Source organism: Erigeron canadensis, chromosome 4, assembly GCF_010389155.1.
Source record: "Erigeron canadensis isolate Cc75 chromosome 4, C_canadensis_v1, whole genome shotgun sequence".
Lineage (NCBI taxonomy): Eukaryota > Viridiplantae > Streptophyta > Magnoliopsida > Asterales > Asteraceae > Erigeron > Erigeron canadensis.
Window position 1 is genome coordinate 39,213,168 of NC_057764.1, and position 15,895 is coordinate 39,229,062.

A 15,895-nucleotide genomic window follows, 5' to 3' on the forward strand; every position below is an offset into this window, starting at 1 on the left:
TCAGCTAGATAATAACCCTTTTGTAAACTGTTGGCCATTAACGGTGAAATCTACCGCAGGAGCTTTATCTTGGAGAAGCTGGTGGAACAAGTCAGATTCATTAAGGACGTTGATGTCGTTGTTCGAACCGGCAGGTCCAAAGTAAGCATGCCAAATCCACAAATCATATGAAGCAACCGCTTCAAGCATAATCGTCTGATGTCCTTTGTCACCACGAGTGTATTGGCATTGCCATGCCGTTGGGCAGTTTCTCCAAGCCCAATGCATACAATCAACGCTTCCAAGCATACCCGGAAAACTGTGCACCGCCTTGTATTTAGCGGTCACGCGGTTAACATCTTCTTGTGTCGGTTTTCTCAAAAACTCTGAGTGATATAACTGAACAACACATTTGCAGAAGTAGTTCAACGAATCGACAGACGTTTGAGAACCCATTTCAAGGTATTCATCTAACTGGTCGGCAGCAAAAGCATAAGCCAGGTGGCGTATAGCGGAAGTACATTTTTGAAAAATATTTAACGTCGGGTGACCCACAACGTCAGTTGGAGCGTTGTGGAAGAATGCAAAGTGTTTTGGTAATGGTTGTATGGCGTTAAAGTGATGTATATCGTTGACTATATGAAGAAACATTTCTTTGGGCATTCGAAAACGCCTTCTAAAATAATCGGCTGGGTAAACGGGTTGCGGGGCAAAGTAATGATTATATAAACGTGTGGTGGCTTCCACATGGTTTATGGGTATTGTTCTTCTTAGTATTTTTGGTTTGATTGCCATTCTCGAGCTCTCTGCTTCTGCTTCTGGTTCAACTTCTTCTTCTTCAATTAAAGTAACGAAAGTGTTTAACATTTCGGCATCTATTGTATACTTACTAATGTATGAAACTGATTCTTCGTCAGAACTCGACATATTTAGTGAAAATGTATAGAGTGTGTGTTGTTTTGTATAAAACTATATGAGTGGAAAGAAGTGAATGAGATGTGAATAGTTGAATAGAAGTTGGTTTTTATAGTGGAGGTTTTTTTTTTAAGCTTTTAGTCGTTTGTTAAAAGAAAAAAAAAGCAAAACTAGCCGTTGGCCCGCTCCTCCCTCGTCAATGCTCATCGGTGGAAGGACAAAATGGGACGAAGAACTGGTGTCGATGAGGTGCTCCCTATGGAGTCTTCGTCGATGAGCCTTCGAAGAGGCTGCCGAAGAAGCCTTAGGGAGAGGCCTTAATGACATGCTTCATATTGGCCAAATTATACATGTTTTTGCATATTGACAGTTGGCTAATATCTTTTATTAGTTTGCATTTTTTTTTTGTCTATATTCGTATTAAAATACTCACTTAGTATTTGCATAAGCTATTTTGTTGGTATTTTGTTAAAACATGGATTTGGAGCTAAATGATGCTTTTGTAATCAAAATCGGACTTTTAAATGCATACGAATGGAGTGGTTCAAAATTTGTCTAAAGCATTAGAAAAAGGATTAGAACTACAACGTTCCCAGAAACTCTCGTCAGGAAAAGGACCAGAATTGCAGCAGATTCACTACAACACTTAACGCCCATCAGAAACAAGACCAAACTTGTAGCAGATTTCATAACGGCTGTTAAGATTGGTCTTTGCTACATTCAATTTCACGCCATTTATATTTAGTTATTGAAGGAATTTTACCCTTAAATTAAAATTAAAGGTAAAGATTTAGTGATGATTTTTGAATCTTAATCTTTATTTTTTAATCCAATGATCAAGATTCTCAACTTTATTAATTAAAAATGGTTTCAACTTTAAAGGATTGTTGTTGTGAAAAAAAAAGAGGGGGGCGCACAAAAGAAAAAGAGAAAGCAAAGAGGTCTAAACTAGACAATTGAAAAATTCATTTGGGGAGCTGCTTCTATTATTAGATGATGAAAGAAAAAGGGGCTGCTTGGGCAGATAGAGAAACAAACACGCAGATAGAGAAACAAACACGCAACAACAAAAGCTCAAACACACACCATATTTTCATTTTTTCTTATTAGAGTAAAGGACATAGGTCGTCCATGTGGTTCATCAAAACAATCATTTTTCATCCTTTCTAATCCAAAACATCACTACAGTCCTTTATAAGAGGATAAGGTTGTTGGAATTCCGTTAATTGCACAAACTATTTGGGTCTACAATGAACGTTCTATTTCTGCAAGTTTATCAAAGTCATTATTAAAACATGTGTGGTATCATTTGTAAATAATTAAAACGGTTAGTTATTTGAATTCAAAAACAATTTGGTATTAATTAAATCATGTTTTGTAAAACCAGGAACGCTCATAATTAACAATCATTAATCTTTATACAAACGAATTAATATGATTAATTCGTTTAGACAATTAATCTAGTTTAATCGTATAAAGATAAATACCATTAATTAAAGCGGAATAATTAACAAAACAATTAAATCTAATTTAATTCTTATTTATAATCAAAGCCAAGGATCTAACATGCATGCAAATGTAGCAAACTAAAATAGATAAACATAAATAAATAGAACGAAAAACACTAACCTTTTAGCGTGCAAAACCCTAAAAGTCGGCTAGCTAAAGTCGACGCCTCCTCGTGAGCCTCGAACCGAACATGAACACCTAGCCACGAACTAAGAGCCCAAGTGTAGAACTCCTTAAGAGGTGCACACACACGAACAAATCTTCAAGACTAGCTAGTTGCTAGTTGATGAATCAAAGAACCGTAAGGTCCTCCGATCCAACAAGGGGAGGGTTTTTAACCGATTCGTTGGCGATTCCCTATCGGTGTAAAGCTTTGTGAAGCTTAACGCTACAAGATCGGGTGTGTTTGTTTTGGCGATGGACGACTCCGTAGAGAAGACGACCACCTTTGGTGTTCGGGTGAATGGCTTAGTATCTCGTGGAAAGAACTTATGCCTATTCGTGAGGGGATGACCTCTATTTATAGGGAAAACTTATCTTGGGGATAAGTTAGGGTTTTAGGGGGATATCCTAATTATTTGGGTGCAAGATATGGTAGACATGTTTATGGGATTTACATGCCGTATAATAAATATATTATAATAATAAAAGATAAGGAAACTTACCTTTTCTTTAGGAGGAAGAAAATAAGAGATTGCCTCTATATTTGACGGAGCTCCGTTCTGACGGATGAGCTCCATAATTCTGGCAGATTTACCTCCGGAGATAGAGCTCCGGAGGGGTACATCATCAAGCCCCCCAGTCTGTTGGGAGATTCTATCTGTAGAAGATCGCATTAGACTACTAAAAATAAACAAATAAAAGCTTACTCGAAGATCATGAACGTCTTCAAATTCGCGGAAGCTGGTTGTTTTTCCTTTCAAGACTATCCTAAAAATATGCACAAGATTCGCCTTGTCACCAAGACTCCGTCTGTGAAAATTAGCACAAGATGTGTTCTTATTGATCCTTCTGTCGCCAAGGTTTACCGATTCGTTGGCGATTCTCTATCGGTGTAAAGCTTTGTGAAGCTTAATGCCACAAGATCGGAGGTTAATTTGTTCATGATTATCACAGCATAGGCTTTGTTGATCGTTTGGTCGCAAAGAATCGTCTTGCGATAATTCACACAAGACTTCGTCCAGGACGAGGCTTCACCGGTGGCATATATATTAGGGTTTATCTTAATCGACACCGTTGGATTTTATGAGCGTTAATTGTCGGAGATCTAACCCGGCAGTAGAGGTAGGACGTGTAGAATATAGTCCCACGGATGGCGCCAATTTGATGAATCAAAGAACCGTACGGTCCTCCGATCCAACAAGGTGAGGTTTTTTAACCGATTCGTTGGCGATTCCCTATCGGTGTAAAGCTTTGTGAAGCCTAACGCCACAAGATCGGGTGTGTTTGTGTTGGCGATGGACGACTCCGTAGAGAAGACGACCACCTTTGGTGTTCGGGTGAATGGCTTAGTATCTCGTAGAAAGAACTTATACCTATTCGTGAGGGGATGACCTCTATTTATAGGGAAAACTTATCTTGGGGGATAAGTTAGGGTTTTAGGGGGATACCCTAATTATTTGGGTACAAGATATGATACACATGTTTATGGGATTTACATGCCATATAATAAATATATTATAATAATAAAAGATAAGGAAACTTACCTTTTCTTGTTATTTAGTATATATACTTTTCTTGTTATTTAGTATATATATATATAGGATAGAAATCAAACGAGAAGGTACCTTATATATATATATATAGGATGAGGTTCGTTTTTGATTTTTAAAAAAAAAAATTTTTTTGAACTTTTTTTTCACCTTTTTCATTCTCTCTTTAATTAACTTATTCCATATAAAACTTTTAAAAAAATTTAAAAATATTTTTTTTCTAAAGGGCGTAGCCCGTAAGATATAGGCGAAGCCTCTCAGCTTATGGCGGAGCCTTGATAGCTAAGGGCGAAGCCCGTTAGGTAGATCACCTCATCACCGATCACCCCCTATGACCTATCACCCTCTATGACCTATCACTCCTACCAGCTACCCCTTATTAATATCCTTAAGGGCGAAACCCGTACCGTACCCTTACATGTATAACTTACTAACTTGGGTCAGAATTTTTTTATTTTTATTTATTTTTTTATCCATTGAATTAATTAAAAAAAAGTGAAAAAAAATCAAAAAAACAAGCTTAAAAAAATAAAAAACGAACCTTCTCTACTTAAGAACCTTCTTTCTGGATCTCTACCCTATATATAAAATATATATATTAAATATATAAAGTATATATAATGTGTAAAACCGAAAACCCTAACAAGGATGCCAGGTGAATTCAACTTCCACAAGGAGGAGATGGTCCAAATTTAGGTGCAAGGATTCAAGAGAGATTAAGGTTCTTTATATAGGCATATAAAACCCTTAGGTTTCCTTCTTTGAAATGTGGGATAAGGAAACCAAGTTTCCTTCTCCCTCCCTTCCTTAAGTTCGTGACCACCCTATGGGCATCTCCATGGGCCAAATTTGTTTGGTCCATGATCAAATGGATTGGTCCATGGTGCTTAGGTTTCCGATCCGATTTTCACTCGATACGCGGTTTCGACACGAAAATCATTTCCAAATCTATTTTTGGAAACTTCTTATATTTTACATATTTTTACAAGTTCAATTAGCCTTTCATTGTTCTTCGTGTGTGACCCTTTTTAGATCATATATAAACGGCCGTATAAATTTCGTTGAGATATTTCCATAATTTCAACAAAGGTTCACGTATAGTTCTTTGACCAGTAGACCGTCATCTATCCTCCGTTAAATCCCCCACATGCTACCCACGTGAGGGGTACTCTTGACATTTTGCCCCGTTTGACCGTCTTGTTTTTATTCCTTTTCTTTACTATATTACATATATATATAAATACAGACTCATTTATATACATACATCCCCGAAAATAAAAATAACATGACAGTATTACCAAACAAATCATAGTTTTCTACCCATGGATAGGTGTTGCGGCTGTATTGTTTCTTTCCTTCCTCTAACTCTTTAATTGGTACAACTCTTTCATTGGTATGTGATGTTTGCTACCGTAGCATTGGTGAAAAACCCGGACCACCACTCCCATGAACCACAATAACCCAAACCCTGAAAAAGACCTTTCTACTTCCTTCCCCGCACTTAAGAACTTCATTTTGATGCATTAAAAGTATATAAAACTAACATAGTGTATATCTAATTAATATTTTTTAAGTGATTTAATAACATATTGACCCGTCGAAATCAAGAAATCACGTTTCTCGTTTTGTGCTTCCATCCGTCAAAATCGAGAAAATCATGTTAAACACTTGAATTTTGTCAAACTAATAAGAAACATTAATGTAATATAAACTCTTACTACGGTGCTTACATGGTTTGTAGTATGATGAGGAAATGTCATACTATAAATTAAGCATGTTTACTTGAATGATTGTGATTAAAAGACTTGGATGAGTATAGTTGTATATGTAGTTGCAAGAGTACGTATTTTCGGCTTGTACTGACTACTGATCAAGGTAATGGTTGTTGATAACTAATATATTTTGTGTAAGGTTTATTGTTTAGTATGGATCCATATGTATGTCTTGAGGCTTAGATGGTATGTGATTATTGTTTGTGCACCGGATCGCGCTAGGGATTGATGGGGGAAGGTTTGTGGCTTGATTGTTAGCGGTTCTCCGAAGGTAGAGTGTAAGCCTCTTTACGCCAATCAAAGCCGGAGTGTAATGTGTGTGTTTTTTCTCTCGTATGCTTTTGTGAAGGTTTTATGTCTCTTTTTATAGTGGAAGAATCGTTGATAGGAAGGAGAGTCCATAGGAGGATGAAAACCTCCTTGTAGATAGGTTTTCCCATGATTAAAGGGATAGATTTAGCTTTCCAAATTAGTTGGAACTGATCGTCCTTATTTTAGGGAAGAAGAGATTTAGGCAATCTCTTCTTTATTTGGGTATTATTTCCAGCTGAGCGCCTTTCCCACGCAGGTTCCTTCGTAACGCTGCGGGTTAGCACTTGTTCGTTTGACAGGCCTTTCGTAGCGTGATATGGATACGCCATCAAGCCCCCCAGTCCAAGGGGATGATTTTTGCCAAATAAACATTCCCTTGGACTATACTTTATAAATATTGATGTTTTCCAGGGACTTCCTTGCAATTTTTCTGATTCCGAATTAATCCCTTGATTTGAAAGGTGTTAATTAGTATTTAAAAGTGGTAGTTCGGCGCGTATCTCAAGGCACGATTTCGACGGCCCTGATTAGCATGCAGCCTTCCATATAAAGCCGATTTTCATCTTTTTTTTTTTGATTTTATTTTCGACTTCCACCTGTTTATTTTTTCAAAACAAAATCCCTTTTTTTCTAGGGTTTTCCGAACCTGTCATCTCCGGTCATCGCAGTAGGTACGCCATTCCTTCCCTTTAATTCTTCTATTTTTGTTCATCGTTTCTCTGTTCTGATGTCGAAAGAGGGTATAAAAATTACTGAGTCCACCGTTATTCGATCAAAGCTAACTGCTTTTGTTGATAAGTTCTTTCCTGGCAAAACATCTTTGTTTAAAATACCTTCTGACGGTGACACCGTTTTGACCCCCCTGACGGGTATGTAGGTTTTTATTTACAGTCAGTATCTGAGGGTAATGTTAGATACCCCTTTTCTGCTTTTATGCTTGAAGTCCTTGACTTCTTTGAAATCCATATCTCCACCATCACTCCTTTAGGTTTATTTAGGATTATTGCTTTTGAGGTGATGTGTAGGGCCTATAGTGGAGAGCCGTCATTAGATTTGTTTAGGTACTTTGTTCAAACTTGCCCCTCTGGTGATTGGGCTACAGTAGGCAATCGTTCCAAGGCGGGTTGTTTTAAGAGGGGTGGTTTAGATATTCGTGACTGGAAAAGTCAATTTGTTTTCATGAAATCATCGTTGATTCCTAAGGAATACGAGTCTGTCACCGATAAAAAGTTACTGTGTGTCCACGCCAAATATGACAACCCTTTCCCAGACTATGCCGTTGATACATTGTGTCGAGAAATTTGGTTGCATCCCATAACAGTTGTAGCATATCCTGATGTTGTTTTGTATAAAGCCAAACTGATACCATCTCTGCCTGGTGGTGTGAATATTGATGTTAAGTATCACATCATCCTTTTTACCTCCTTTTTTGTTAATATTTAGTTTTTGATATTTGTTTTTGCAGATATGACTTTTAGGAAATTTGTAAGGAAGGGAGTAAAGGAGGTTACTGTTGTGCCTCGCATTGAAGGACAGGGGAGTGGTACTGCTGATGCTCCTTCTGGCGTTCATAATGACAATCCTGAGGTGCAAAGTTCTGCAAATCCACCAATCCTGAATGTGGATTACTCTGATGTTGAAGTTCTTGAAGTGTCTGCTACTGATAAGAAGAAGAAGAAGTCAACTCCAAGTGCAAGTGTCCCTCAGTCTGTTGCAGGTCGATTGAAAAGAAGGAAAGTAGGTGATGAAGTAAAGGATTTTGAGTTCCGCAAGCCCTCTTCCCCTAAGACTGGTATCTTCTTTTTCCCATCCTGTTTTGTTGTCATTTTTCTCTTTCAATAGCTATGTTTTTTAATAGCTTTAATTTCCTGACATTCTTGTATTTTCCCCAAAAATCTTGTTTGGCTTTTCCCTTTTGCAGCTTTACATGATCAAGAAATTCTGAATTGGCTGAATGGTGACAATATGAATGCTGAGGATGTGAAGAAAATTGACAATATGGATAATGAGACTTTCTTGAAGGTTTTCAAAAAAGATCGCCAGTTCCATGCTTATCTTGATGTTGTTGCTGCTAGGCGTTTTTCCAGGATGGCCGTTGATCTTAGATCTAAGAGTTTGGAGGTGCATTCGTTGACAGCCACTATTGAGGAGTTGAAAGCCAGGGAGGCCAGGTTAGTGACCACTGTTGAAGCATCCGATCTGGTTCAGAGTTTGAGGCAACAGCTGAACATGTTGAAGGCAGACGTCGTTGTTCATGAAGAGTCTTTGGCCAAACTCCAAAAAGAAATTAATCAAGAAAAGGAAAGTAGCCGTTTGCTGCGTGATAAGGTTGATTTGCTGAAGGTTGACAGAGCAAGGGTAGTGACTGAGGTGATCCCGTATGTTAGCAAGTCTTTGCTTTATAGCGATGAGGTTGGGCAGTTGTTGGGTGATTTGACCTCTGCTGAGAGGGCTGATGAGAGGTCCACTGTGTTGGAGGAGTTTTCGGCCGAGGGAAAGTGTGACCTGACCTACAGGGGTGATTTTGTCCCCAATGCCTCTCATGAGCTGGAGGTGGCTGATCATAAGTGGAAGGAAGTTGTTTTTCCTTTCTTGGAGAAGGTTGTTGCTGACCCCCATGCTGTTGTTGAAGACTTGCTCAAGATTGCTCCTGATGTGATTCAACCGGAAGACCATGAAGGACCCCAGTGATCAGGCCTGTGTGCCTTGGTATTTGGCATGTGTGCCAACTCAGACAATTTCATCCTTTTCTTTAACTATGGTGCCTATGGTTTTAAAACAATTATCATCTCTTGACAGCCTTATATGGCTGTGTTTATGAATATTTTGTGCAGCTCCTATAGTGTTGCATCTGTGAATATAATGCAGGGTAGTTATGACTTATATCTACAGTCTTTTACCAAGTCCTATTTATGCTATATATGCATAAATACTTGCAGCAGATTACATTTGTGCTACACTGTCTGCGAACCGTTATATGGTGTTATATACCATTTTTATATGGTTTGAGAACCATTTGTTTTTATATAATTTTTCATAAAAGAAAAATTTTTCTTACATGGTTTGGGAACCATTTTATCTTTCCATGGTTTGAGAACCATTTTACCTTTACATGGTTTAAGAACCAAAACCCTTTTTTATCGGCTAGCAAGTTATATTTTGCTATAAATGGTTTGGGAACCACCTATGCGTAGCAAGGTACTTTATGCTACGTGCGGTTTGAGAACCGTCTTAGCATGCTTTACATATCAACGTCCGTTGTGGCGGACGTTTGCAATTTTCTCCGGAGATTTTTTTATATATTTATGGGCGTCCCCATTTTCTTTTTGCATTGTATGCGAATTAATGTTGTGTCTCTTTTTCCTTGTGTGTTTTTAAATTTATGCGCAAATCTATGCACTTCTATTTAAATACGAGGAGAGATACACAAATAAAAGGAATATAAGCCTTTATTTAATAATATATTTGATGTTATATACCATATCCTCTAGGCTTTTCAAAATAAAAGATAATAATTAATAAAAAAGGTTTTTCCTTACTAAAATTGCCTTGTCTTCAGTAGGTGGCTTAGTATCCATCCATACGACCTAGGTAAAGTCCTTCACTCGATGTCAAGTAACGGGGTCCATCCTGGCCTTCCTCAGATAGCTTCTTGTTCTTTGTTACTAAGGTTCCGATGCCTCTGTCCGATTGGTACTTGATCATGCCATGAATGACGGATGAGATCATTTCAAACTTTTGTATCCCGGGTCTTCCCAGGATTGCCTGAAACGGGGAAGTTCTACTGACTACCAGAAAACTGATTTTCTCAGTTTGCTTCCACCTTCCCTCTCCGATAGTCATTTTAACTGATAGCTTTCCCATGGGATTACCTGTTTCTCCGGAGTACCCTTGTACCGAAGCTTCTGTCCTTTTGAGGTTCATTCGTGACACAGGGTGTAACTTCCAGAACGCCTGCTCGTATAACACATTACATTCACTCCCTGTGTCTACCATTATCTCCTTAACTTCTGATATTTCCAACATGGCAGTGATTAACAGTGGGTCATGGAAGACCTTGTATGTTGAAGGAAATGAGATATTGCTTACATCGCCCCGGTACATCTTTGGGAATGGGCGCTTTTCCACAGGTTTTTTCTTTAAAATAGCATAGATAGTTTTTTCTGGGCCTTTTCTCTTTTCTCTTTGTTCATCCTCTTTTTTGGGGTTTTGCTGCCTCACACTTTTAACCAGGTGTGCCAGATTTCCTTCACTAATAGCTTCTTCTATGGCCTTCTTTAGCTGCCAGCAGGTGTTAGTATCATGACCGTAATCCTGGTGAAACTCACAGTATTTGGAAGTGTCTCTTCTGCTCCTTGGGTTCAATCGGGGTGGTGTGGAGAAATTCTTTGCCACGCTTTCGGTGAGTAGGATTTCTTTTGGAGTCTTATTCAGTTCTGGTAGAATAGTCTTGTGGAATCCCCTATCTTCCTTTTGGTACGGGCTATATTTAGGTTTTTCCCTATCATTTCCCCATTTTCCCCTTTTTGCCGAAGCCTCTTTGTCATGTGGGGGACTATTGTCCCCCTTCGAAGCTATTTCTCTTGCATCTAAGAATACATGCGTTCTCTTTTGGACCTGCTCATAAGTATTTGGAAGATCCCTATATAAGATCTCTACTAGCGGTTTGTGCTGAAGGCCATGAATTAGTCCTGATATCCTTTGGGACTCAGCGAGGTCTACTATATCCTCTGTCTCAGTGGTAAACCTGTCGATAAATGATCTACAGCTTTCTGTCTCTCTTTGTCTTATCCCGTGGGCCGCCACCTGGATTTTCTTGTGTTTCTTCTGTTGACTGAATCGGACTCTAAATTTTTCCTTGAGGTCATCAAAGCTAACAATTGACCCCTTCGTTACGCTTTTTAACCATTCTCTGGCATCCCCTTCGAGAGCATACCTAAACATTCGGCACGCAATGGGTACGTTCCATGCTTTCATCTCAGCTACTCCCTCGAATGCTTCCAGGAAATCATCCGGGTCGCTTTTTCCTTTGTAGGTCCCAAGGTGCGAAGGGTATTTCAAGTCTGTCGGGAAAGGATAATTTTGTATCCAGGCTACGAAGGGTGAGTTTTCGACGCTTCCTCCAACCAAACTGAATTCTAAGGCATTTTGGTACGTTGGAGCCCCCCAGTTCTGAAGCCCGTATGGTCTTGGAATTGGTGCCGACCCGAAGGTCTGTGTTGCAAATTAGGGTGCAAAATACTGGTGTAGGGGTCCCATCGCCTGATTGCCATATGGCTGTGGATGATACTGCGGGCCGCTCATGCTTCCATAACCCTGCCCGGTGTATCCTTGGTTATATGGGCCTTGATACGTTTGGTCCGAAGGTCCTGTGAAGGTTAGTCCCGGAGGCCTTTGATAGGTGTAACCCGAAGGTGCCTGGTAGGTTTGGCCCGTAGGTCCTGTGTTTGTCCCTGAAGGGATGTTATGGTTTTGAGGCACACCACATGATGAGCCATTGTTGTTTCCTTCGGGATTTTCTGTAGCGTGCTGCGGATTTTGATCTAGAGCGGGCTGTCCCCGAGGTGCTTCGGGACGCTGATCTTCAGGTCCCATACCCCTAGTGCGGGTGCCATCTTAAGTCCTTCCTTCTGAGGGCACGTCCCTAGGTCCGGAGCCCTCGGGTCTTCCTCCTTGTGACTGACTTCGAGGATCTTGACGTGCGAGTCCCCCGCTACCTAGGTCAAAGCCGTATCCGGCTCCGACTCGAGATCTTGGATTTCTGGGATATCTTCGAAGCCCTCTTGGTGGAGTTTCTCCATCGTAATCGTCATCTGTCTCGCCATCAAAATCTAGCACCCTGCTGGTGCTACCTAGTGCTCCAGTTCTCTTAAGATGGCTCATGGTTTGCCGAATATGATTGTAATTTCTGATAATATAATCAGGGTCAAACAGCATTGGGTTTCTTGTCGGGGATCCCTGTGAGAATCTACCGTTGCCTTCTGGTATCTGAGTAGCGCGCTCTGCGCCACCTTCAACGAGGGAACCTGTTTGTCGATTATCGCCAACAGGTGTTACAATTGCTGGACCAGAAGTGGGTGGGGTGTTCTCAACAGGCTCGTTTCCAGTTGGGCTGAACTTGCGATTCGAAACCTGGTGGTACGTCAGCCATTTTCCTAGCCTTAATTCGGTACAAAAAACTGGTTTATATGGTGTTTTTTGCAGGATCAAAATGCGGGGTCCCATGGATGGCGCCAATGTTTGTGCACCGGATCGCGCTAGGGATTGATGGGGGAAGGTTTGTGGCTTGATTGTTAGCGGTTCCCCGAAGGTAAAGTGTAAGCCTCTTTACGCCAATCAAAGCCGAAGTGTAATGTGTGTGTTTTTTCTCTCGTATGCTTTTGTGAAGGTTTTATGTCTCTTTTTATAGTGGAAGAATCGTTGATAAGAAGGAGAGTCCATAGGAGGATGAAAACCTCCTTGTAGATAGGTTTTCCCATGATTAAAGGGATAGATTTAACTTCCCAAATTAGTTGGAACTGATCGTCCTTATTTTAGGGAAGAAGATTTAGGCAATCTCTTCTTTATTTGGGTATTATTTCCAACTGGGCGCCTTTCCCACGCAGGTTCTCTTCTTTATTCGAGTTAGCACTTGTTCGTTTGACAGGCCTTTCGTAGCGTGATATGGATACGCCATCAATTATTTTCCCGTACTATTCTATATTCCCCCGTCTCATATTAAATGTCCTATTTTCAGTGGTGGATCCAGAAAATTAAGAGGGTGGGGGAAAATTTTTTTTCTTCCTTAGTCGAATAGCTTTGCCTAAAAAGCCTCAAAACAACACCAAAATCAACTTTCAAACAACAAAAAAATCGACATACAATACAAACAACACCAAAAAAGTAGGAATAGAATAATATGTTGTTAAACAGAAATAAATATAACTAAAAAAACATACAATGTTTTATAAAAAACAACTTTAAAAAATTGAGCTGGCAACTTCAGTTGAATGATAAAAACTTCATAAAGTTATGACATTTATAATAGAATAATCAAAGTTTCTTAAAATTATGACCAAATATCAAATAAAATTGAGAATTTGGAATAATTCATAAATATAAGTTTACCATTATAATATCTATAAAATTTTGACATAATATGAAGTAAAATTAGAGATTAATAAACCTTGTTCAGCTAATGATGACTAGCCCAGCTGGTTAGAGTTACTCCTGATTTACCTAAGGTCTTGAGTTCGATCTTTAGGATGGCAAGTCTTGGAGTTTTTCCCTTTGAATATTTTTAACGGTCCATGGTCAACATCTTGTTGTCTAAGATACGTGCAAGGCTTCACCATTATACGGTGAAGTTTCAATGCCGTATACCGATTGAATATTCGGAAGAAAAAAAAACCTGTTCAATACCAAATTTGAATAATCAAATATTATTAAATGTGACTCACTTTATAAGTTGTTTTATGTTTCGTTCGTCAAACGTCATTATATTAAAGGTGAATCAAATATTAAACGTGAATCAAAAGCTTATAAACTAAAATACTAAAATGCACGTCTTTTTTTTCCCTCCTAAATTACTTAATTAGTGGATTTTCATTTCTTTTTCCAAAAGCCTACGGGTTTGTTTCAAGTTGGGTTGGGTTCATTTTGTATTTTAGGTTGGGGTCATACCAAATAGTTCATTATAATTAGTAGTGTTGGGCTTGACTTAGCTGGTTCATCCTCCCCCACCTTTAATAAGCTGGATCCGCCTATGCCTATTTTGATTTTTTGAGTCTTTTCTTTTAACTTTGACCGTAAATATTTTTGTTTGTGGTAGATAACACTTGATATAACATATATGAATTTATTGAGTTTTAGATATATTTTTCATTGATATAACTTTCATGAACTAATATATAACACAAACAAAGATATTTATGGTTAAAGTAAAAAGAAAAAAACTTGACTAGTTAAAATAGGACAATTAAAATGTACGTTTGATGTTGTATTTTACATGAAATTTTTTTTTTTACAATTAGGTTGATGTAGTTTAATATGCAACTTTCAAACAACAATTGACAATATTCATGTTAAATTGATCGAGTCATTCAAATCATATGCATTTAAAGATTATAAAGCACATTCATGTTAAAGAAAACTAGAACGATACCCGTCTGATGCAGGCAGTAATGGCGGTGGCGGTGGCCTAACGCCTGGTGGTAGCGTGCGACGGTTGTGGAGGTGGAGATGGTGGTGGCGATGTAATGACGACGGTGGTGTTGGCGACGTCGATTAATGGTGAGGGCGGTGACAACGGTTGTGGTTGTGGCGACTGATGGTGACGATTGTATCGGCGGCGAGTAATATAAATTATTGATGTAAATAGCTTTAATGAATTGTTGAAACTTAAATTTTAATGTTGAAACCTGAAAATCAATATAAAATTTCCTTTATAATAATAATAAAAAATATATGGGCGTACAAAAGATACATGTACAAACCTCAACAGAAAATTTTAAATAAACCATTATCATGAAGTATATGAAAGTACAAAAGATACGTCAACAATTTTTTTCTATTATAATCTCTTATATGGATAAAAATAAAAAGTTAATCTAACAAATTATGAGATATAATATTACAGTTACAAGATTGTGGTAAACCACATATAAATATTTTCGAGTTTATAATGATATGAATACATAATAATAAGATAGACTGTCATCCAACTTCATATAAAAAGTTTCTTTTATCAAATAAAATCATCATTCAAGAAAAAAAAATATATATATATATATAAGACGTAAAGGAGTATAGCAAAACATAAATAGACAATTTTTTTCATTTCATTTCATTTAATTTCCTTTCTTCTATTCTTTAAACCAAAAATAAATAAATAAATAAACATAAATATTTTAAAACATAATTGCATGCAACCACATCTTCAAACCCGATGCATATACACATCAACAAGCATATGGTACATGCGCGTTGCGGTGGATATCATGAACGGCGGTAGCCGGGGTGTTGATGATAATGGACTACGACGGTGGTTATTGTCGTAAATAAAGTGTGTGTGTTGTCTTGGTACGTTAAAAAAAGAGAATATTTGTGTGTGTTGTTTTGGCAGACATAAAGAAGAAATGAGGATATTTGTGTTTTGTTTTAAAAGGAAGGGTAAAAGCAACATGGTTGGATCAGTGGTAAACAACCTGTCCTCTGAAGATAGGGGTCATGGGTTCGATCCACATCAGCGAGCATGATACACGCGCGTTGCAGTGGATATCATGAACGGCGGTAGCCGGGGTGTTGGTGATAATGGACTACGACGGTGGTTATTGTCGTAAATAAAGTGTGCGTTGTCTTGGTATATAAAAAGAAAGAATATTTGTGTGGGTGTATTGTTTTGGCGGAGAGAAAGAGAGAATGAGGATATTTGTGTTTTTTTAAAGGGTAAAAGCAGCATGGTTGGATCAGTGGTAAACAACCTGCCCTCTGGAGACAGGGGTCATGGGTCTGATCCTCATCTCATGCAAGGTTGGAGGGTCTTTTCTACCATTTAAGTAGAAATGGAAGCAACCTCTCTACTTAGGTAGATGTAAGATTTGCTTACATCTTAATTTTTCCTGTACACCGTCGAGGTATTGGGGCTTAAAACCCATAAAAAACGGCACTGAACAAGTTTCTTTCCATTTTTTTTAAAGGGAACTAGGGAAGAGTAAA

At 38.5% G+C, this 15,895-nt stretch overlaps 2 protein-coding genes across 2 annotated transcripts; both read right to left on the reverse strand.

The window, feature by feature from the left end:
- LOC122597576 lies at window positions 1-906 on the reverse strand. Its single transcript, XM_043770153.1, has one exon. The coding sequence runs from the start codon at window positions 904-906 to the stop codon at window positions 1-3; it is 906 nt and encodes a 301-aa protein (XP_043626088.1).
- An 8,860-nt stretch (window positions 907-9,766) lies between these two features.
- Window positions 9,767-11,794, reverse strand: LOC122597577. Its single transcript, XM_043770154.1, has 2 exons — window positions 11,462-11,794; window positions 9,767-11,413 (listed from the first exon to the last, which is right to left on the reverse strand). The coding sequence occupies exons 1-2, from the start codon at window positions 11,792-11,794 to the stop codon at window positions 9,767-9,769; spliced, it is 1,980 nt and encodes a 659-aa protein (XP_043626089.1).
- Window positions 11,795-15,895: the final 4,101 nt, after the last annotated feature.

What these genes read in the sequence shown, in the direction of transcription:
- LOC122597576 (XM_043770153.1), bottom strand. Translation starts at nt 906, where the DNA reads ATGTCGAGTTCTGACGAAGAATCAGTTTCATACATTAGTAAGTATACA.
- LOC122597577 (XM_043770154.1), bottom strand. Translation starts at nt 11,794, where the DNA reads ATGGGACCTGAAGATCAGCGTCCCGAAGCACCTCGGGGACAGCCCGCT. An exon ending in CACAGCCATATGGCAATCAG is followed by an intron (nt 11,414 to 11,461) that starts GCGATGGGACCC and finishes TTTGCAACACAG; the next exon opens with ACCTTCGGGTCGGCACCAAT.